This window comes from Plectropomus leopardus, chromosome 14 (assembly GCF_026936395.1).
Source record: "Plectropomus leopardus strain MGB_pleo_1.0 chromosome 14, ASM2693639v1, whole genome shotgun sequence".
Lineage (NCBI taxonomy): Eukaryota > Metazoa > Chordata > Actinopteri > Perciformes > Serranidae > Plectropomus > Plectropomus leopardus.
Window position 1 is genome coordinate 24,215,430 of NC_142189.1, and position 24,023 is coordinate 24,239,452.

The 24,023-nt window shown below is 40.4% G+C and overlaps 1 protein-coding gene across 5 annotated transcripts in view; it reads left to right on the forward strand.

Annotated features, from left to right (window-relative positions):
- Positions 1 to 848: 848 nt before the first annotated feature.
- The window catches only part of sobpa (sine oculis binding protein homolog (Drosophila) a), a 58,200-nt gene continuing 35,025 nt past the window's right edge, over positions 849 to 24,023 (forward strand). For 4 of the 5 annotated variants that reach the window (XM_088087654.1, XM_088087655.1, XM_042501219.2 and 1 more), the window contains exons 1-4: positions 849 to 934; positions 3,568 to 3,885; positions 20,843 to 20,963; positions 21,656 to 21,865. In XM_088087654.1, the coding sequence (XP_087943780.1) occupies positions 3,790 to 3,885; positions 20,843 to 20,963; positions 21,656 to 21,865 (427 nt within the window). In that variant the 5' untranslated portion in view covers positions 849 to 934; positions 3,568 to 3,789. The remainder of the gene's footprint in view (positions 935 to 3,567; positions 3,886 to 20,842; positions 20,964 to 21,655; positions 21,866 to 24,023) is intronic. The other variant, XM_088087656.1, reaches the window with a different exon arrangement.

Consider the following 24,023-nt stretch of genomic DNA (forward strand, 5'->3'; position numbering starts at 1 on the left):
ATTAAATTCCAAATTAACACTTACTGACCAGGTAGACACTCAAAATGGGGTCGATTAAATTACCTCAAATTACTCAAAGAGACACAAACAAATACAAGGAGACACAAAATGAGCACAAAGAGACACAGTCTGACCATTAAGAGAAACAAAATTATTAAAAAAGACAAAAAAAATAACCACAAACAGACTCAAAGTGACCACAAAGAGACACAAGACAACAAAAAAGCAAGAGATACCTTGGAGAGACATTAAACAGCCATTAAGAGATGCAAAATAACCACAAAGAGGCTCAAAATGACCACAGAGTGACATGAAACAAAAAAAAGACAAATAAGTACCTTGAAGAGGCAGAAAACAAACACAAGGGCACACAAAACGACCACAGGAGACTCAAAAGGACCACAAAGAGACAAAAATAACCATGCAGGATAGGTGGTGGGGACCTTTGCATGTCTGTGTCCAGAGGCCCACTGTTTTATAATCCATCCATAGCGACAGTTATTTATTGAAATAAATATTCAAAAAAGAGTAGATGGCTGACTGTTATGGTAAAACTGCAGTTTTTGTGTTTTAACCTTAGACTGAAAGTTATAATTGACCCATCCGATAATGGGAAAGCCTTTACTAATCAGTTTTAAACCACTGGATTTGAGCTCTCAGATATTTGGAAATGCACTGAAAGTAAGATTAAAAAAAAAAAAGAAAAACTTTCCATTAGCCATGAAAGGCAGGGCACACAAACTAAAAAAAATTTAAATTCAAGTGCAAAGTGTGATGTTTTGTTTTTTAATATAACTTAAATGAGACCTTTGTTCCATCTTTGTCCTCAATCCTCCCCGTCTTCCACAAGTCCAATAACTGAACTCCAAGATTCCTGTAACATTGGAGGGGACACATATGAAACAGGGGGTTTAGCCGTCCTCTGCTGGAATTTGTGAGTATAAATCACTTAATTTCCTGCATTCTTGTGATTTTTTTAATGCACTAATTTATTATTATTTATTATGTCAAGTTATTTGATTTTGTCAAAATAAAAGTGCTACTTACATGTTTTTACTAGGGGGAAACAAATGTTCATGTTGTAAATATTGAGGAGAAATGAATATTTCTGGTGGTTACATGCATACAGTCTTTTTCAGAATAAACTTACAATGTAAGTAGAACACAAATACAAATGTTATGTTTAGGAAAAAAACATCATGATTTGGCTTAAAATTCACACAGGAACTGAACAGCCCCCCCGATGAAAGTCCGGAGTTTGTTTGACCCATTCACCTCCACTCCAGCCTGCTCTATACATACTTTATCACTCTTTATATTACGGTAGTTGGGCGGCATGGTGGCGTCGTGGTTCGAACCTGGGTTGGAACAGGGTTCGATCTATGGGCGGGGGCCCTTCTGTGCGGAGCTTGCATGTTCTCCTCGTCTCTGCATGGGTTCTCTCCAGGGTTGCGGAAAATGAAAAGAATTAATGAATATTACGGTAGTTGCTGGTGGCATCACAAACTGCCGCCAACCAGGGCATATCATACTGCCGCTAAGTGTGTCTCTCTTGCCCCTTTTCCACCAAATCAGTTCCAGTTCTTTAACTCTTTCCAGTCAGGATTCTTGGCACCTTGGTGCTATCTTTTTTTTTTTGTAAAGTGACCTTGAGTTCAAGAAAGGCGCTATATAAAGTCAATGTATTATTCTTATTATAGTTGCTATAATCTGATGAACCAGCCTGTGTTTCCACCAGTTTTGCATGGAACCATTGTAAACATGAGTTGTAATCACCGGAAGGGGTTGCACAGTGGGGGTCAACAGTTGTAGCAAAATTGCAGATCACATTGATTGGGCTCAATTCCACCCCTGGCCCTTTGCTGCATGTCTTCCCCTTTCTCTGTCCCCCTTTCGCACTATAGCTGTCTTGACTAATAAAAGCCAACCCCCCCCCCAAAAAATGATTAAAAAAACACCACTGCATGTTCTTCTTTGTCTGACAATTTCTCCATTGTTGCCTTCTTCAGCCTCTCTTTCAAACCTCTAGAATATGAGACATCGACCATTAATTTTGTCACGGTTCATGCTTCCAGTCAAGGAAATCCTGCTGCGAACCAACTTTTCAGTTTCTAAACCAATCTATTTTTAGTCAAAATGCTCTAAATGGTTTAAAATCACAGGCGAGAACCAGAGCTGAACTGGTTTTAAGGCAGCAGTGTTTGATCACTTGGGTTGTTGCCCACTGCCTCTAAAAGTGAGAAGCTATGTGCGTATCATACTGCCACGAAAGGTGCCTCTCTGTGTGTCTCTGACGCTGAAATCACTGACTAAGTGGCTTTACTTTTTGAGTTGGGAGTGAGTTGGCTATACATCCCTGCAAACAGTATTAATCAGCACATAAACGCTGAAAACCTATGTATGCATAGTACCCAAATGAAAACTGAGACACCCACCATACTTATTTTTGCCGTGCATGTTGTTGTCGGGAGAATAACCAGAATGAGGAAAAAGCAACATTCTGAAGGCCAAATGGAAACTTCATCTCAACCCTTGAAACCTGAGCAAATTGGCTTGATTTCCTTCATAAAACATGAAGGCAACAAGCAATGAAAGAAGAAATGATACAAAAATTTGTGAGAAATTATCAAAAAGTACAAGAACATTGGTAAAAAAAAACAAACAAACAAACAAAAAAGTAATCAAGTGCTAAAAAAAAGAACATCATTTTTATTTTGTAATTATGATACTTATAAATATCATTTTTCCCTGGCTTTATTCTTTTTTTTGTCCAGACATTTTCCCCTAGCTTTTTAAAAATTAATTTTCTAAATCTACTAACTTTTTGCAGTTTGTGGAACATTTCTTACCAAGTTCCTCATTGCTTTTTTCCATGTTTTTGAAAGAAATCCAGCCAGTTTTCATTGGTTTCAGCACAAGACAAGTGATGTCACTCCAGGTTTTAAAGCTCATCACCACACCTAAAAAAGTTTCCTTTGGCCTTGAGAGTGATGAACCTTTTCCAGCCCTGTGATAAATGATATGCTTTTGGCTGCAATTCTATTCTGATTGCAAAGACACAATTTCTTCTTTCTCAGCTGAGAGGACTGCCGTCATCGTGCACCTGCTCCAGATGCTCCTGACTTTCCACTATCATGTTTCTCTCTTAATCTCTGCAACATCCACTTAAGTGTCTTTAAGCAAGGCACTACACCTGCACAGCTGACAGCAAACTGTTTTTTTCTGCACATGGAACTAAACGCACTTGAACTTCCAGACTTTTGAATTTATGGTGTTGAATGACAGAAAAAGTGAAGTGAAAAAAAAAAAGCAAATCTCATTGTAAGACTCCCCTAAAGAACAATGTGGGACTGGATGTCTGTGTGTGTGTGGCACCTGTTTGCTGCTTGCACACTGTCACCATGAGGGAGCGGCGTTAAGTGGATGTGACTGCTCTGATTGCACTCCATGGGAAAGCGAGAAGAAATAGCCTACCTCTGATCATCAACGCGTCATATAATGTTTCAGCGGACGCCCCTCCCCCTGTCTCGTTTTTTCCCCTCACTCAACCTCTCCTTTGACTCACAGAGGCGGCTCACCACTGGGTGCACGGACCGTGGAGGATACGGGCAGAAGATGGCTGACTTAGCCGGGCACCGCGAGCCCTCGGCGGCATCACCAGCGTCACACGGGCCGCTGAAAAGCTACAAGACATCCGCCGTCTGGCGACTGTAAACAGCTGCCTCTTTCTCTCCCCCCTCCTCACCCCTTCCTCACCGCAAATATTGACAGAAGTATCTCAGAGAAAACATGGCAGAGATGGAAAAAGAGGGCAGACCTCCGGAAAATAAAAGAAGCCGAAAGCCAGCTCACCCGGTGAAAAGGGAGATAAATGAAGAGATGAAGGTAAAAAAAAAAGGGAGCCCAGTTTGCATGTGAATACGCGTGGAGTGCTTGTGAGGAGCATGCATGTCTGTGGAAGCACTAGACGTCCTTAGTGGAAATATACGATACACTCAAGTGCAATTGGCTGCTCGATAGTCAAACTTTGATTTATCATTTTTTTCGCACCCAAGTTCTATTGTCATATATCCAGTAGCCTGGGCAGCGCACCCTGCCCGCCTTGCACAATGGATGCGGCACCCATTCACTGCCACTGTAGTAAGTTTTGAATCAATGAGGGAATACAGTGTTCGTTCCTGTCGCTTCATGTCATAATTTCGCCGTTTGTGTGCCCTGCCTTTCATGGCTAATGGAAAATCCAGTGCGTCAGTGAAGGCGTCAACAGTGCCTCTACTATTACTATTAATACTGTTTCACTACGGCGCAACGGAGGGCAGCCAATGTGCATAATTAGTAGAAATCAATGGGGGAACACTCGCCTATCCGCGTTGCTTTTGCGGGTCCGACGTGCGTGGGTTCGCCTCTGTGTGTTTGTGTTTATGTGTGTGTGTTGCCCAGCTGCCCAGAGGCGTGTGATCCAGATGTGCGTCTGTGAGCTTTACGCACTCGACAAGAGCACATTGTCTCCACTGCTCGGCCTGCACGCTTCTATCCCAAATATTCACCCACACGTTGTTTCTATTTTATTTAGGTGATATTTGAGCTCCGCGCGGTTCATTGTGGAGAAAGAAAGTGTTCCTGGCATTTGTGTGTGTGTGTGCGTGTGTGAGGCAGAGCTGTGTGTCCGCTTTGTCTTCATCTCTCTCATTGTTTGTACACATTTGGCTGGAGACACATTTGCACTCTGCTGTTCTGGGTGGATATGCAGGTGATCACATTGTGGAAATTGTGATATTTTTTTTAGGCTGTCAGAGGGAGAAGCGAGGGTTCTGGCTTTGAGCGAGTCCTGAAACAACCCTGGAATAAAGCCTTTTTGTATTTAGACTTCTCCAAAAAAGCAGCCGCGTTCACGTGTCACCGCTGATTCCCTCTTACTGTAAAACAGCAAAAAGATAATATGCATTTAATGGGTGTACATTTTGATGCTTGATTGGTGATTATCACAGAGAATAGCAGTAAAGTACACTATTGCATGATAATGTGGCCCATTAAAATCTATTTTTAGCAGTGCAATCTTCTGTCTTTTAGGTTATTTTCCTTTAGTGTTCCATTCATTTGCAGCTGCATTCAGAGTTGTGCTCGCTCTTTACCCTGAAATGCATCAGAGGTGTAGAGAAAGGGAATTTCTTTCAGCTTGTTAAACTGGGAATTTTTCATTCCCAGTTTTAGAAGACTCCATCCTCCTGTTGTCTGCTCCTGATGACAGGAGGAGGGGGATGCAGGGTGTCAGGCAGAAGAAATTTCCTTATTTCTTATCAGGGGAGCACTTGAGGTAGTCTCAGTGGAGCATTTAGACTGGATGAAATCTTTATGAGCATCATTTAGGCACAATAAATTGCTGTCTGTCCAGGGTTTTATTTGACCGTTTTTATCTTTACAGCCGAGAGCAAATATTACCATAAATCTATTTGGACTGTGAAAAAAAAATCTCCTCTAATAATTTATCAGATTGACCAAGTAATTATATGATGTCAGTCATCAGTCAGAAATGATGTTTTATTTGCAGGTGAGTTTTGCTGTTAGATGATAGATGCTGTGACGCGGGTCATCATTCAAGGTTCAGTGAATCGACTGCTCTTATACGATATGTTTTGCAGAGCAGATGTGTCAGTTAAACATCTTATTTGATGAAATCAGCTTCATTTGTCATTTGATTTGTGAGCACAGAGTGGTAACTGTGATCAGTCAAATTGTGGATCAGAGTTTTAAATGTGAAGATGTACCAGACCACAGGGCCGTAATCATCCATTTAACATTGGAGGGGGACCATTTTTAATTGCCACCCTCTGTGACACCACCCTGACACCCCCGCATTTTTATAAACAGCTAATCTGACCATTTTAGAGCATTTTGAAACAAAAATCTTAGATTAGAGGTTCTCAAATGTTTTGATGACTGAGTGACATTTTAGGGAGTGACGATGACAGCAAAGTTTTTATCCCTTTGTAAATACATGCGTGTCCTTTTGTGTAATTTTGTGTCCCCTCTCTAAATTTAGAGGTTTTTGCGGGCCTGTGAACACACAACAGGCGGAGCTCTCTGAGCTCTTGTTTTCTTCAGCAGTAGGTTGTGATTAGGGAGATTATAATTGATCTGTCGGTCCATTCAGAGCTGATTTGATCAGATTGATGGATAAGAGAAGCAGCGGCTGCGAGTTAATGCTTTGGACCCAGCAGAATGAATAGTTAAGTTTCACTTTTAATGTGCCTGATTTTCTGCGGCTCCATCTGTGCCCAAATTATGCACAGTGCTCCGAGAGTGTGGTGCAATGAATAACTGAATGTTATGTATATTTTTTAACTTCCAGTGAACGGTCCAACTCCAAAGATAGAAAATCAATTTGTGGCAGCAGATGTTTTAATCGTGCCGGGTCGCCACAATTAAATTATTTTGTTTGAAACCCTGCGATTACTTTTTTTTCTAACATACAAATACAGTTGACAGTAACATCGGCTATATACCACTCATATTACATTCTAGTTTTTCTCTTTTTTATATATTTTAAAGAGAGACATTAGTTGTGCCTGCCCATAGCAGTCAAACAACTCCTGCTAGGGTAACACTGCTTGGACAAACCACATGCAGAAATGCAGTACACTGTAATACTAGAACTAGTATAAATAATGATAATAACAATAATTTGTTAAGGGTCCCATATTATGCTAATTTTCTGGGTCATACTTGTATTTGGGATTTCTTCCAGCTTTTTTATGCTTTAATGATCAGAAACACTTGATTGTCATCATACTGTCTGCCTGAATATATCTGTTTTCATTCTTTGCCTGAAATGCTCCGTTTTAGCACCGGTGTCTCTAGCCGAAAAAGTACAGTCTGCTCTGATTGGTCAGTTTTTGCATGTCTTCACATCTATGCTCCTGGCATCTCTCTGCACTATCATTTTAGCCGGCACATGACACTAACAGCACTGTAACAGGAGTTTCTATAGTGTACTTGTGACATCACAACTTCACTGAAGTCCTAACGGCTTGTTTAAAGGCAAAGATTGTCAATTCAGATTGTGTGCATTTCTCTGTGGAGCATTTTTGTACTTACACAGTATTTATATTGCACATATACCTGCATATAATTGAAAAGATATGGAAGTAAGACCTTTTGAAATATGGGACCTTTAAATTTATTTGCTAATGGTTATTTTGGGTGACAGTGTGTAGTTGCCTGTCAATGCATAGCAATTTTTTCCTTCTATATTTTTTATCCATATATGTGGGGTGGGTTGACAAAAATGAAAATGTCAGTAGTAGTAGGGAACTTTTTATAGATATGTCAGTGCAAAAAACAGTAGATATGTTTTTGTATTGTTGGTGCTTTGGGGGAAAAACACGGCTCTCCTATGACAACTCCGGTATCGCCGTCAATACCAAGGGAAGCTACTGAATGGAGCAGCAGATGTGGTTAAGGTGTCAAAACACTTTCAAAGGCTAAACAAGTTCGATTGTAGCTCATTACGCAACCTTGAATTTCATCTCCTCTTGCAAACACACACACACACACACACACACACACACACACACACACACAACTCACATAAGCGGCTGTCTACAGATTTAATTTAGGAAAACACTGATCCACAGATAGAAGTGGGGGACTAGAAAATAGCTGCAGCCTCTCTTTCAATACCCTTGTTGTTATTATGATATCATGGCATTTAATACGTTGAATGGATGTATCTGATATGATATAACATGAGGTTATGGGTTGGTTATGAGAGCATTACATCTAGATACAAATCAGAGTGTAAACCCGAACCCAGCGTGATGTTGTGCAGAGCTGCAGCTAATTAACACTAAAGCATGGTTGCATGATAATAGCCTGACAGTGGAGCCATGTAAGTGAAGTTTAATGTATTAAATAGAAAACTCTCAGATTCTTCTATTTAAAGTGTTCAGTACCTAGTTTGCTCCCTTCTCTCATCTTTAATATTTCAGACTAAAAAGAAACACACATACACACACACACACACACACACACACACACACACACACACACACACACACACACACACAATGTGCCCTTGTGAGGGATCATACTCTAAAAAACCAAACAGTCTGACAGTGTTTCCCTCATCTGGCTGCTTAATGTGTGCCACGGTAAAATAAGCCACGGTGAGTAATCAAGGACAAGGAGGAGTGGGCATGGAGGGGATATGAACGGCTGGAGAGTGGGGCAAGAAACAGCGGAGAAAGGAATGTATACAGCGCTGGGCTGGCTAAGCTGTAAAAACTGTAACCTGAGTGTCTCTACTGGATCAGATATCAAGGAAAGTAGAGGGAAATGAAAGCAGAGGAGAGGGAGAGGCAGAGGAGGAGAGAGGGAGCAGGGGAGTGGAAAAGTGGAGAAGTGGAGGAGGAGGAGGCTAAGGGAAACTTGGCGTGTTGATTCGGGAATTTTATCACGGTGTACAGTGACCTGCTCTGGTTTCTACCCACAAGGTATCCAGTTCCCACCATCATCATTACCACAAGCCCTACTGGCCACGATTTACTGGAGGGAAACAAGGGGGAAGACTGTGGAGGTTTTAAGTGTATTTTTATCATTATCCATGGCTCAATTTATGGCTGAGAAATGCCAGCTTGTGAATATGTACTCAAAGTATCATGACTACATCAAAAACTGTCCTACAAAAGCTCTATAAAACCACCATTTTGTCTTTAGCTGTGTTTCTGGCCGCATTTCTTTTTCTTGACAGTGTAGATAAATACAACATAATATCATCAGCATATTAGAAGTTTTATCCACTTTGCACAATAAATGCATCAGCAGAGACGGGGCAGTTTAAAAGCTGATGGTGCAAATAGCCTTAATTGTACACGATAACGACAACCATAACAGATTCACGTACACATTGAGATGCAAGTTTATAAGGTGCACTAAGCTCATGCAATCTAATACGGACATGTATGGGTGGTTGAAATTTTAGAAACTTCTGTCAATATAGTATAATTCAAAAACACCGGCATTAAAATTAGCAGTGACTCAAAATCTCTCTGACATAGTGGCAACTGAATATGATGCTGCTCTGGTGATCATTAGTCCTCCATCCACCAATAATTTTAAGCTTCAGACTTTTTTTTCCATTTTTATGTTTAGAATGTACATTTTAGGCATCTCATATACATGGATACATTAGCAGACACAACCGTATTAGAAGAACAATAATAGTGGACATATATACTGTAAATATGTAGGACGAGTGCACTATTTCTTCTTTCAGAAGTTACATAGTCTAGTTTAAAAACAGCATTTAATAATGTCTTGGGCCATCGCTTGGCTTTTTGCAATGCAAATGCGTTGATTAACAAGTTATCAGTTTCTGCTCTCAAGATGATTTATTCAGTTATAAAACCAATTCATTTACATTTCTACCTCTTTGCTGACAATATAGTATTTACTTTATTACTTTATGTGTAATGCTATCATGGCCCCTGAAGGCTGCAACATTTATTACACCCCACAGTACCAGTGGATGAATCAGTATACTCAGTAGTGGAGTGGAAGTTGATGAAGTGGGTGTACTACTAGGTAGATGGGTAGGTTACCTAGAAGGAAGTAGGTTTACTCTTCTGTATGTTCCAATGGCTATATGGCTAATGGGTGGGTATGCTGCATTTACCATCCATTACACCACTGAATATAGTGATGATTTTTGCTATTCTTTGAGCTTTAATATCAGAGGGGTTAAAGACTGTAAAGTTTATTCCAAGGTGGATGTCAGAGGAAAGACCACACTCTCATTGACATTTAAAGGGTTTATTCACTTGGGGGAAAGGATGTGCTCAGTAAATTTCATAGATTGGTATTTTAGACTGATGGTGGCAATCCAGGAAAGCCCACAGAGTTTCCTAAATGGAAAGGGTTTGTTCTCTTGGCAGCATGAATGAGCAAAGTAAACTTCAGGGCAATTTGTAGCTTTGACTTGTGTATTTACTGTATATTGGTCTGATGGTTTTATAGAAAATATTTGTGGCATCATCAAATATTTAAATTTATATAAATTCTCTTGGAACAGTGACTCCAGCATGGGGTGGCCGGGGGGGCAATGTGAGGCCACCTTGAAATATCACCACCCCCGCTATCGAAAACAATAACAAAATAATTGGAGGCCCCTGTGTTTAGTGTTTTTAAACTTGAGAGGGCTTGCTCCCCTTAAATGTTTCGTTCCATACAATCGTTGAACTTCAAATTAAAGCTTTTCTTCCTGTGTTTTTGGGGAAAGGGACATCCAGCCTATTATATGAATAATGAATCACCTAATATTTACATACAGATACATAACACATTAAAACAGGATTTCTGTGATACTCAAAATGTTAACTGTTCTTGTATTGATTGATTTTTTTATTTATTTCAAAAATATTATACAGAAACAGGCCGACAAAAAACTAAGTAAGAATTACAACGACAGACATGAAGCAAAATATTTCTTAGTTTATGCAAATCAAATATTTAGTTACATTAACTATAAAATATGAAACTAAAGTTTGTCTGTTTGGGATTCCTTAACTCTCCATATTGACATAGTTTTCATTTAGCCGATTGCTTCAATAGCATTTTCAAATTTCTGACATTCAGCTATGGTTTTTGGTTTTGGTGTGCCACCCCAACATTTTCGTCTGGTCAACCCTATGAAAAAATTCAATGGCACCACTGTCCGGGAATCATAAATGCCTACAACCAATCTTGTAGAGTTCCTGCCTTCAGTTTTGAAGAGATAACCCTGTTATGGACCAAATCTTTGATCAAGGGGAGATTTTGACCCTTTGGTGCCAGTAAACAAAAGGTCAGGGGGTCAACAACCTAATTAGGAATCATCCTTTGGGGAATGTGGATATTGTTCTGTGGTTCAAAGTCTTGCACAGACAGATAGTCAGCACATCTGAAGTCGCCATCCCAGTAATAGTTAATGTTGCCTTTTTTGCCCTTTTCAAACTTGATACATAAAAATCTTAATGTGGTAGCTTGAAAGATAAAATGCACTTCTAATAGACCTCTTTTCTATTGGAGGCTCTCAGAAGACTTTTGAATGAATAAAAGCTGCCAAAAAGAGATTTTGTCTGTGTTAAACCAGATAAAAAGCCTAAACATCCTGTGTAACATATAGACATCTGTAGCTGCCTCTGTGCCTCTACAGCCTCTTCCTCCCAGCTCACCAAGAGCCAAAGTTGGTGCCGATGCTTTGATGAGCCGCCAACCAGGATTAGATTCCACTCTTAATATTACTCCCACTTTCTCAAAGTAGTAGGGTGACACAGAGGACAGGATGGTAGAAAGAAAGGGGAGACACAGAGAGATGCAGTGTTTTTGTCTCGGTGATGTGGTTATTTTACAGCTACATCCGTTTTACTCAGAAGTACATTCAGGTTGGGTTATGCTCCAACTCATTTGTTTAAAAGGAGGATTTTCTTCTTGGATATTTTTTCTTTTCAAGGTTTAAACCTTGTAGTTGGGCTAATTGCTGCAGTTGTGCTTGCCAGTGTTTGCACTTGGAGTCTGTCAGAGCACTGTCACTTTTTGGTTAATTGTCCAAGTATTGGTGTTGTTGCCAATAAATGCAACAGTAACAGTACAAGTAAACTTTTAGTGAATTTTCTGTTTTTCACTTTAGATATACATTTTTGTGCCTCTGTGCTGACTGTGTTTTTGGGTTGTCTGTACCATTCTCATAAACATGATGTCTCAAGAATGCCTCAAGGTAATTTCTTCAAATTTGGCACAAACATCCGCGGACTCAACAATGAATTGATTAGATTTTGGGGGTCTGAGGCCAAAGTTCAAGATCTCTGTGACCTCGTCTGGATCATTCTTGTGAACGTGATTTCTCAAGACAACCTTTAGCCAATTGTTTTCAAATTTGGTGAAAATGTTTACTTAGACACAAAAATGAACTGATAAGATTTTGCTCAAAAGTCTGCTACATGAGCAAGAAAATGTCTAGGTCACTGTGACCTTGCATCTGTCTCATTGTCATGAATGCAATATCTCAAAAATACCTAGAAGGAATTTCTTCAAATTGGCACAAACGTCCACTTAGCCTCAACATTAAACTGATTAGAATTTAATGGTTGAAGGTCAAAGGGCAAGGTCACTGTGACCTTACAAAAAGTTTTTTTTTGGCCATAACTCAAAAATTCATACACTACTGATGACACCAATAACTAATAGCAAAAAATGATGACGTGATGACATTTTATATCCAGGCGGTCTAAGGTCATCTTCACTGTGACATCATAAAGTTCTGCAAAAACACTTTTCTGGCCATTACTCAGCGTCATATCTCAGGAACAGAAGGGGAGACATTTGGTGACACTAATCTTGGGTGCCCATCTTGAAACTGTGCTGGTTGTATAGATCTTTTGTGCTGCCGGGGAGAAGATGTTTGTGAAGCATCCATGTTTTCACAGACATAGATGTAAACTGACAGCGCAACTTGACTATTGAAGTTATTTTAAGAATCATGTGGGACAGAAATACAGTGTGTATAACGCTTGGAAACACCCCACTCGGGCCACATGCATTCACACCTGTAGACTATTTACTGTATCCACTTCGTCTGACCTGCATATGTGAAATTTGGAAGGAAACCTTGGTGAATACACAGAAAGCAGGCAAATACCACACAGAAAGGACAGAATATAAACTATCCCCATGGTTTGGATAAAGAAATTTATTGCCCAGTTAAAACTTAAGGTGGTGAAAATACCATGGAAACATGGAGTGTCTCATTGGATGAAAACACGATTGTGTATAAAGCTGTCAGGACCTAACTTTAGCTCAGCTCGGGAAGTGGTACTAAATCTGACTTCCAGGAACCTTCAGGCGGAGTGAGCACTGCTGTCACTCATCATTGTTCAAGCAGAAGTGCTGTTACATGAGCAAACATGAGCTGTCCTCATTAACAGCCTTCACTGCTTTAACCACCATCTTTTAAAACCTCTGTGGCAAAAAAAAGTCGCAATCTTGAAGTGTTTGGATTAGACTTTAATTACTGTAAATAATCACTACAAATCCTTTCATTGTTGGATGGTGACGCTGAGAGCTCCAGATGTTCAAACACGTGTTTTCCACAGAAACGTTCCTGCAGAAACAGTAATTGGATGCATGGTGTTTTTTGTCACAACAAAAACTTTGACTTCACCTGTAATTGACTTGAACCGTGCCCTGCACCTTTGTGCCACGTCGACCCATTGACCACCCCACCACAGCGGTATTTCATAACAGGCAGATCAATAGCTCCTGTCATTCTTCATTAATAATGCCTCCCCAGCATTTAGTCCAAGCCCGTCTGTGGCAACTCCACTTCTGCACCGAATAGCAGAAACTACATGTTCTGTATGAACAAAGTAAAACTGGCCCTGGAGCATTGCCAGCGCTCTGAGATACAAATACAGCACATCATGAATTTCTCTCTAAAATGCTTAGAAACAGAGTGAATGTGCTGATGAGACAGTAGGAAATCTGCCCCTGTCACTTCTATACTGTGCCACAGTGTCTCAAATATGCAAACAGATACTTCTACCTCAGTCTAAACAAGTGTGTGTCGGTGTGTGTGTGTGGGCTCATTCCCATTTTTATCTCCCTTACTATAATACCACTGTAAGCAATATCCAAACTGCGCTTTGCGTTGGTGTGCTGCTAATTGAATTTGTATCAAGTTATTGAGTCAGTGGACCAACCTGTTGTCTTCAGACTGCGGACTCAGACAGCAAAGTGTGTATCAGCCAGGCCATGCTGTGTCAGCGTGCATGATGAGCCATTCCAGACAGTGGCTCTTCTTCCTCCATCAGCTGAGAAGGTTCACCATGACACTCTGAAAGTTCGTGTTCAAGAGGTGGGAATAGGTTGCACATGTGCAAGTCTCAAGTTACCATTTAAGATTCAGGCAGGTCAATTCAAGGTCTAACTATAAGTCAAGTAAGACAAGTCGAGTCATTGCTCAAGTCAAGCAAGTCACAAGTTGTATGATACTCTCATGACCAGCTTAAATAACAGATAATAGATAACATAACAACTTATCAATCTTTATTATTTTGACTAGCCCCCCTCATGATAGCTGCCTTGTGCCTTGACCTCTGCTGGTCTGCCGAGGTTTGTGCGTTGCACTAGAAATCACCTGATCACGTTACAAAAAGAAAGCGTAACTTCTCAAAATGTATAAAAAATATTTAATATTAAGTCAAAAAGTCAAGTCATTTTGACTAATATGTCTCAAGTCTAAGTCAAGTCAAGTCAAGCAAGTCTCAAGTCCTGAAATTTATGAGTCTGACTCAAATTAAGCCATACAATTTGTGTCGCCCACCTTTGCAATGTGGAGTTATTTAGTCACATCACTCGTTAGTCATTCATTAGTCAGAAAAGAGTCGACTTACGTGACTAACATCAGCCATGATCTCTCATTTCCTAACCCTAACCAAGTAGTTTGTTGCCTAAACCAAACCGCAGCCTCCCCCTGTGTCAAAATAGAACACAAAAGGCTATGCATCAAATCATGACCATGAGGATCATGTTGGCCAAGCACATCACTCGGACGGAGCTGTCAGGGACCCAAATACACCTCAGTCACAAACTGTTCTGCCTGCTGCTGTCTAGCAAACGCCACCTCGGCATCGGGTCCCGCACCTCCCAGCTCAGGAACAGCTTCATCCCAGAGAATATAAGACTGTTGAAGTCCTGAGATCATGGCTTTGGTCACTGTCACTTTACATTATATTGTCACTTTAACTTCTGTATACTCAACTATTTACGCCCCTGTATAAACGTATGAATCCATACTACTTGTTATGCATAAATACTTAACTTCAACATTCCTATTTACATTATGTTTATTCATTGCAGCTACTGCCTACCACATATTTATATCTCTTTATTTCATAATTCTGTTTTTTATATTTTATCCCCATATTTTAACCTGCCCTACTTTATGTCATAGATTCTCTTATTGTTTTTACTTGTGTGATTTTCTTTTTTCTTTATAGCTACATATTTAACTGCATTGTTAGGGGGAGCTTGCATCCCAAGATTTCTAATGGCAACAACTACTCTTGTAATTATTCCACACAATAAATAACTTTGAGGACATTTCTTTCGTTTGCTGCATAGGGTATTTTATTGTGAAAATACACCAGACCTCGTAGTTTCACTTTATTTGCTCAAATTAAATTCTGATTTCAGACACGGTCACCTTTCCACCCACAGGAAATCATGAATCAATACTTCAGTCCTGCCTCCAGCAGTGAGTGAACTGCACTCAAGTTAGAACTTTCCTCTCTCTCTCTCTTCCTCTCTGTGTAAAACATTGTAGGTTGTTCTGGTTGATGGACATGAACTCACTGTGTGTGCAATGTGCTCAAGTCACTTTACGCCTAGTTTGTACTGCCAACTTGTGAAGTTGCCCAGTGCACCTTTGAAGTTGATATGGACGCTAAGTAAAAAGTGTTTTCCGACTTCATTCTTGTTAAATCCCTCTTAGATAGTGATCATCTTTTGCATTTATTTTGTTCATTTGTGCTTTATTCGAGATAAACACAAACAACGAAGGCACAAACACAAACATCTTTATGTTAACCCCAATGGAGGCATGTGTGCAGCACAGCTGGCAACAATGTTGGGCAGACGGTGAGCGTCCGTGACCCTCGTTGCTGCAGTGTGTCCTGCACTGTTTCCTGCACTGGGGGCCTTTGTCAACGCTAGTCTTTTTTTCCACCAATTCAGCACATTGAATCGGCGCCGGCAACAGTGGAGCGTGTCGGCGAATGAAATCATTCTGAATGGCAGTTCAGCCATAGACTTAAAAATATCTAGACAGACCAAAGATGGTACCTATTCAAGTCTATGGAGTCGCTTGCCAGAGACATATGGCAAAAAAGTTTTCTAGCTTCCAGGTTTTCTTATGTGGTATGTGCAAGGAGGCTGGAAAGAGGAGGCGTCACAGCCTCAAATGACATCATACAATTCAGGTACTGCATAGTGAAATCTGGTCTGCAGTTGCCAGGTGATCAACCAATAAGGCCAGGCGGTTGCAGATCAGATTTCACTGCCCTTGTGCTGTACCCCACCCCTTTTTTTAAATTCATTTTTTCCCCTGTGATTCAATACATAGCTCAAGCATGAATACAAATTCAGTTAGTTAACACAAAGGAATTAGGACACTGAAAACAAAACAAGAAAAACAAAAATGACAAAACAAGGACAAAACCATGCAGGACAAGCTATATGCAGCTATTTACATATATACATATACAATATATGTATATACAATTGTGTGACGACATTTGACACGTGACTTCTCTTTCCACCCTCCTTGGATTTGCAGCCCACTGAGTAATAATGTTTCTCCCTCTCACCTCATAGACTTTAGATTGTGATGAGAAATTTTTAAATTGCTTTTCTTGTCTCTTGAAATTTAAAAAAAAATGCTTCCTGGGCCACAGGGGATTTTTTCACTGCAACGCTGTGAGTAGCCACTGGGGACGGAAGGGAAAAATCTAAATAAACAGCTAAAGTCAAGAGGGACGGAGGTCGAAACAAACTTGTTATATGAGTTAAGGTTATTTAAATTAAGACATTAAACTTAGAAATATTTTGTGATAGTTTTTGTTCACTGGTGCACGGTAAATATGGTTTGTTCTTTTCATATTGTGTTGTTAATGTGCTAACTGGCTAACTAGCATCATGGCGGTTTTCCGGTTTCCCGTTTTGAATGATGATGACAGACGACCGCCGTCTGCTGTTATGGAGGGGTATCTCCTCTCATGCAGGTGCAAAACACAAGTGTTTGTTGGCTTTCTTTTTGGTGTGTTTATATGCAACTTTTTGGCTGAGACACAATTTGGAGAAGCAGGCTAAAGTCCAAAATGGAAGCTAAGCAAACTACTGTTGTGAAGGGGTCAGTAACAAAATGTATTTTAGCAACCTAAAAAACGTAAAAAAAAAAAAAAAATCAATGTCTTTTTTAAGTGTATGTATGTATATGTAGCTATATAGAAATAATTTTCACTGCTTTACCTTAATGTCAGACTGTGATTTTTAACAGGAAAATGAAACAGTTATAGTACTCTCTTTAAAACCAGACTTCATTGAGAAAAACAGCAATTTAACATCACTGAACACAGGAGCTGTGGTTCTAACGCTGCCTGGGACAATAACATTGTTTGTATTATTGAGTGACTTTGCAGTCTAAAATGATTGTTCAGATTCACTAAAATCCCACAATAACACAAACTAACTAATTGGTCGGGGCAACTTTAGACCAGCAGCTTCCTTGGTCAGTGTGCTAAAATTGCTGTTTTTGTCAATGGAGTTTGGTGGTTTTGGCGAGAGCACAGAACATAGGCAGTTAATAGCTTTCCCATCTGAACGGGCTGTCGGACGGAAAGATAAAGCTGTGAAAATACTCTCAATAAAGCATACACCTAAACTGATATTGATATCTTTGGGTGGGAATTTTTTGGGAGGCTAAAATATGTGTGGTTGCTGACCCCCACAGATGTAAATTGCAGGGCTACTGTGTCAGACTCCAGCCTGCTTCTCCTAACTGAGGGTATGCTGACTGACATGATACTGTATTGATACAGTATTCACACAATCTATTGCCACAATCTGAATACGCTTTTTGGACTTTTTTTCTCTCATAGTGTAGCACTGGTTTGAAGACAACTTCAGACAACAGATGCACACACTCTCTTCTCTTCTGTATTTTGCAGTTAAATTTAGATCTGCTAAGAGTCTGATGTACTGGGTGGCACTGAACCACTTTGGCATGATCACTTCAGCTCTGACATATCGACAGGAGCTGTTTGTAATTGACATTTAACTACTTGATGCAATGACTGATGACTGTTGGAGCCCTGCTGCCACGATGAGATAATGTACAGAGTTAAATGGGATTGGCTGTAAAATAATGAACTGACTCCAGTCTTGTCAAGTTGATCTGGAGCATACCCACCAAGGGCAAGACAAGGCGGGTCATCTCTGTGGCAACATAATGTAGAGTACATGGCTGCATGGCGAGTGCCCTTGCAGACTGGTAATACGATCCTACAAGCTGTTGTTGTGCGCTAATTGACAGGCACATCTTGTACCTGGGGCTAATTTTGTAAAAATTTGAGCCTGCTGTGTTTATCATTATAAGAAAATTTACAGAAATACATTCAGCAGCAATATGCTGAAAACATTACTTACAGCGCCAAGGACCAATGTTCCCTCTGAGTTGATAGTTTACTGACCTGTTACTAATATTGTATCACGCAGACAAAATAATTACAGCAGATTCATACTCAGTCCCTGCAGTAGTTTGTTTCCAGAAAGTACATTTTCCTCTATGTTTTGGTGTCAAATGATAGCTGAACCATTTACCATAGTTAAGGGTTCAGTGAATAGACGCTTCTGGGAATATTCCAGCTGAGAGGTGTATGGTGATAATGGACTGTGTGCATTAGCAGGGTTATGGTTTTGTTTGGAGTACAGTGTTTATTGACTGTGTTGTGAGAGGCTTTTATGGAGGAAATACTTTTATGTTCCACCTGCATAAAGTTGTATTTATGTGTGCATACCTGCATAAACAATCTCTATAGCACTCTGTAGTGTTGTACTGCTGGAGAATGTTGATATCTTAACTACTCAGCAGCAGCTGTTTAACTATTTGACTCTGTATTAGTGTTCATAATGTGTTGTGAGTGGTTGTTCAGCATGATGGATTAGTGAACTGAAATGCATTGTTGTTGCTGCTGCATAGTGTGTCTACCTATACTTTAATATTTACCCAATTTAAAGTTGGCAAACACTTAAGAGGAATAATGCAGCATTTTGGGAAGTAAGCTTATTTGCTTTCTTGCCAGAGAGTCAGGTGAGAACATCGATACCAATCTTGTGTTTGTGCGCAAATATGAAGATGAAGCTAGCAGCCAATTAGCTTTGCTTGGCTTAGCATCAAGACTGGAAACTGGGGCAGACAGCACATACAGTTTCAAAAATGCAGCTCATCATTTCAATACTTTGCCTTTGTACAGAATCAACAAACAAGATGTAGTGTATTATATGGTGACCTCTGCACTGGTGATGGCTGTGGGCAGAGGCATTATGCTGTCAGGTTGTACATATATATATGTTAGTCCGTCCCACTCTCATAAACGCAATATCTCAAGAACGCCTTAAGGAAACTTTCTCAAATTTGGCACAAACGTCCACTATGACTTAAAAATGAACTTGTTAGAATTTTGTGGGTGAAGTTGAAAGCTCAAGGTCACTGTGACATCACATAAAACATGTTTTTGGCCTTAACCCAAGAATGCATACACTAATTATGACTTGGAGAGACATTTGGTCAGATACTGAATTGGTGACACTTATCTTGGGTGTCCTCCTTAAAACTGTGCTGATTGTATAGATTTTCTGTGCCGGCGGAGGGAAGATCTTTGTGAAGCATCCATGTTTTCGCAGACATGGACAAAAATTTGATTTGCAACTTGACTGGTTCACTGAAGGTTCTAGTTTTACCTTCAGACAAACCAAGGCTAGCTGCTTCCCTGTACTTCCACTCTTTATGCTCAGCTAATATAATCAGCTGCTGGCTGTAGCTTTGAATGAAAGTGGTATTGAGGAATGATTGGTGCCCAAGGGGTTATTCTCTGGAGCTGAAAAGTAAAATCAATGCGGAATGCCTTAAACTTGCATTATTTCAGTTGACCAGCAGGGGGGACTCCCCCTGTTGCAAAGAAAAGAAGCCCTAATGTATAAAAGTCAGTGAGAAAATTATTGATCATTTGACTCTCTGCCAGAAATCAAATAAGTATATATCCCAGTGTATATTGGTCAGTCTTTACAAACCTTTTCTGCACAAACTTAACTCTACTTAAGGTAAAAATGAATGGAAAGAATTGTACTGCATGTGAAGGGGTTTTAAGATATTGTTGTTTACGTTGGCTTTTGTTATGGATTGAGGCCAACTGAAAACAAACAAATCAGTCATTAAATTAGTAAGTACAATTTCTCTGTTCACACTAAACAACAGTATCATATAACTCAACAGCAACCATGATTCTAAAAAATATGTACAGTCTTTAGCATGTTGTTGTTGGGTTACGAGGTTTCGGGTCCCATGAATCAGTGGCCCATTTAACCACTGTGCCATTTTTGGATGCAGAGAAAACATTTTCAACCAATAAGATAAGCTGTAAGAAAGAGGAGGGAGCTGTATAAACTCAAGCCCTTATCTCGGCTGTCACTGTGTCTTTGCTTTCTATTTTACTGGGTTGTGATAAGTTCTCTATGCTGTTAAGCGTGCTGTGATAGGGCTCTTATCAGAGTCTTTATTACATTCTCCGCCTATTTTATTGTGTCGTGATAGGGGCCATTAGTTGAGCTGGATTCTCAGAATGCAGCGCTGCTTAGTCAGAGTTAACCCCAATTAGGGTTGACCTGTACTTATGAAGAAGACCTGGAGGAAAAACCCTGCATTGTCTCGGGGCACAGTTTTAAATGAAGTGCACGATCTGAGTATCTCTGCCTAATTAGTTGATGAACTGTGGTATTGTGGACAAATCTAAGGAGCTAAACTTAAAGTCAAGGACTTGGGAGAAGAAAAGCAAATGCAAAAAAGAAACAGATTGTTGCATTTGCTTTCATAACAGCTGACCTTAAATCTCATTTAGATGATTGTTTGGGTAACATTTATGTTTCACGTCTATAAAGAAATTCAGAAGTTACTCACCTTTAACTTATTACTTAGATATTAGTTCGAAGCTCATCAGAATGATTCCTGTATGAATGCCTTCTGTTTGTATTGCAGAGTTTTGCAGAGAACACCATGAATGAGCTGCTGGGCTGGTACGGCTATGACAAGGTGGAGCTGAGAGACTCCGACAACCTGGAGATTGGGGAGACGCCACAGCACATCTCTGTCCTCAAAGGTAGGCAACTCTAACAAAGAGTGCAACATTTTAGTAGTATATTTTAGTATAATAGCGTACTGTTTTTTGCCTGGCTAATCAGTCAACATTCTCAACTGCTTCATTATCCACCATGAGATTTACGTGTGTGCACTGCACACTAAAAGATAATGAAATTAGTGAACATATTAAGTGCTCATGAGTGGATCGTGAAACATGTTGTACTATGGTAGCCTATGTTGAGCATGACTGTTCTTTGCAGTTGCATAAAAAGCTCTTAAAGGGACCTTACACACCAAAATCAAAAGCACATATTTTTTTTCTTCCTCTTCCTCTTGTATTGCTACTTATTAGTCTAGATTTTTTTCTAGACTATTTCTCCCTCCTGAACTACACCTGCCAAATAAAACAAACTAGATTGAAAGATAGCTCTGCAGGTATGAGGAAAAATATTTATTTTGATTTTGGAGTTGTTCCTTTAACCCTAATTGTTGCCCATTCAGTCTGTATGTTTTTGTGGCTTTAAATATATTTTTTTCCAAACCTACGCTAAAAAAACAGACATGCTTCATCAATCTAATGTCCTTTAGTCTGGTGAAAAGTAATTTTAGGCTCTCTAGTCTCTTACATTATGGCAGGATTTGCAGCGAGTGCAACTGCATCTCATCAGTTGTTCAGTAACTCTTTATTTTGCTCAATTTCCCCCTGTCTAGAAAACTTGTTGCCAAAAATCCCAGCTTCAACAGAGAGCAGCGAAGGCTCTCCGGATCGAGCCAACAGCTCCCAGTCTTTGCCAACCTCCAGGAACGGAGTCACAGAGTCCTCCACCACGCCGTCCACCTCTATGCCCAGCACCAAGGAACATGGCAACCTGCCCATCATAGTCCCCATGATCCCCCCGCCGCTGATCAAGCCCCCTGCAGGTAGGTAGTATTGACACCTGTTTGGAAAGGCAGGAGACAAATTGAAAAGTAGCTTATACAAATGTTTTTTTTTTGTCAGGAATACACTTAATCATGATGAGTGCAAGTAAAAAACTGTAACAAAATCTACTCAAATCCAGAGTTGATACAAAGTTTCAACTGCTTGATGTGTGTTTTTTGAACAAGGCTACACTTTGAGTTTCCAAAAAGATCAAGGTCATTTTCAGCCCACTGTGGATTGTGGATGTAATCGCCCAAATGCCCAAACTCAAAGCACACACAGTCATTTCTACAGGCAAAACACCTAACTAGAAAAACTGACATCCACAGCGGTTCTCCAGGCAGATTACATTGTATTGAAAGGCTAAAGCTACTTGCTGATTCTTCAGCACTTTGCACGGAGTATTTATGCAACGTGCAAACTTTCTCTCTTTGCAACGGCCGAAAACCTCCAAATCAGGCGACTAATGAGCTAGCTACCTGCTGTACACCTTGTTTTCCTCCACCTGCCCAAGTGTCAATATAACCCTATCAACTCTCCGAGGAAATGTCCGGGTTCCTCGGCCAGACAGAGGGCTTCATTATCCCCTGCGTCTGCTGTGGCACAGGAGGTTGGTACGCCCCGGCGGAGGGAGCGTTCGCCTTGGCATCGCCCAAGAGGAGTCCCCGCTGGCCCTGCCTAGGCGGGGAAACAGATGGTGTGGTCCCAGTTAAAGCCCAGCACCAACCCACCACCCGGCCGACACCCCCTTCAACTCGCCCCCCTCCCTCCTGCCTCACACATATGCTGAATTATTCATGTGCCCCGCAAAATCCGACAAAGGACCTTTTGAGGTGCAGGTACGGCGGATGATGGTGGCATTTAGTATGGAGGCTGCATAATTACTGGCAGGTTTTTTCCCCCCTCGTGCAGATGTGAGTGTTTTGAGATGGGCTTGTTACGAGGTGCCAGGATGTGGGGAAAACAACTCAAGATGTCTCTTTGTATGAAAATGTTGAGATTTTGTGAGAGATGTGATTTTTATGTTGGCCTTCGATCTTGTTCATTACGCTGACATTATTCCAAGCAATGTACAATCCCTGATCCACCCACCCAGTCGGCCCAGAATGTCTTGTTTTTCTGTTATCGCTGCATTGGGCAGCAATCCAGATAGACACAAAAAGGCAGAGAGTCTATGAGCAAAGAGGAGAGGAAAGACATAAAATATGCATGTTAGGTCCTCTGTGCTATCTTTAGGGCCTCTGGGAGTTATTCCCTTAATTGTGAGTTAGTCTTTACTTAAAATCTGATGGCCCCGTCGATCCATTAAGCTCAACAAGAGGTGAAAAGCCTGGCCGGCGTGCGATAAGGAGGTGAGCGGGGGTGAAAGACTAATGGGCCTGCGTCTATTCGCCCTCACACCCGCGTAGTCATAATGTGATAATTGGGAGATACTGGAGGGAATCTCAGAGGATCTCTCTCATTGCAAAAGCGGCGGCACTAAAAGCCCGCAGCTCATCACCGGCAGTCACAGTTTACCACAGAAGAGGCATTTCGCTGTCGCTGAGGGTCTGTTAAAATAATTTGTTGCCCACACTGACCACAGCTCCATAACTTTAATTCAAAGGTTAAAACAAGGAGCTGGTTTTGAAGTTTTTTCAGCAGATTACATTATTTGTTGTTTTCAAAAAATGTTTTGAGGACAAAATGAATTTCATTTAAAGGAGAGATGTGTTGATGTCCTGGGTGTATTCTTTTTGACCTTCAAATACACAATTTGAAAGCCTTGTCTTTGTCTTTGTAGGAGAACTTAAAAGAATGCTTCACCTTCAAAATGGCTAATATCATTTACTCATCACATTACCTTGAGTTTATGAAGAAAACTTTCTTGCATGCTTCGACCGTGATTGGAAAATCCAAAAAAGGAGATCACTCCTCAAGAATTAAAGTAAATGGGGTCCACATTTAATGACAGCAAAACTATATCAAACATTGTTTTCAAACTCTCACACAACTTGTGCAGTATAATCCAAGTGATCAATCATTTCTATAGTGGTATGTTCAGTGCTTTCCAAACACATGCATTTTCCTGAAAAACATTACCACATAAAGAACGTCCTGCCCACAAATAAAGTGCCCAGAGTATGAGCTCCTCTTGAGCAGTCTTCAAACGCATGT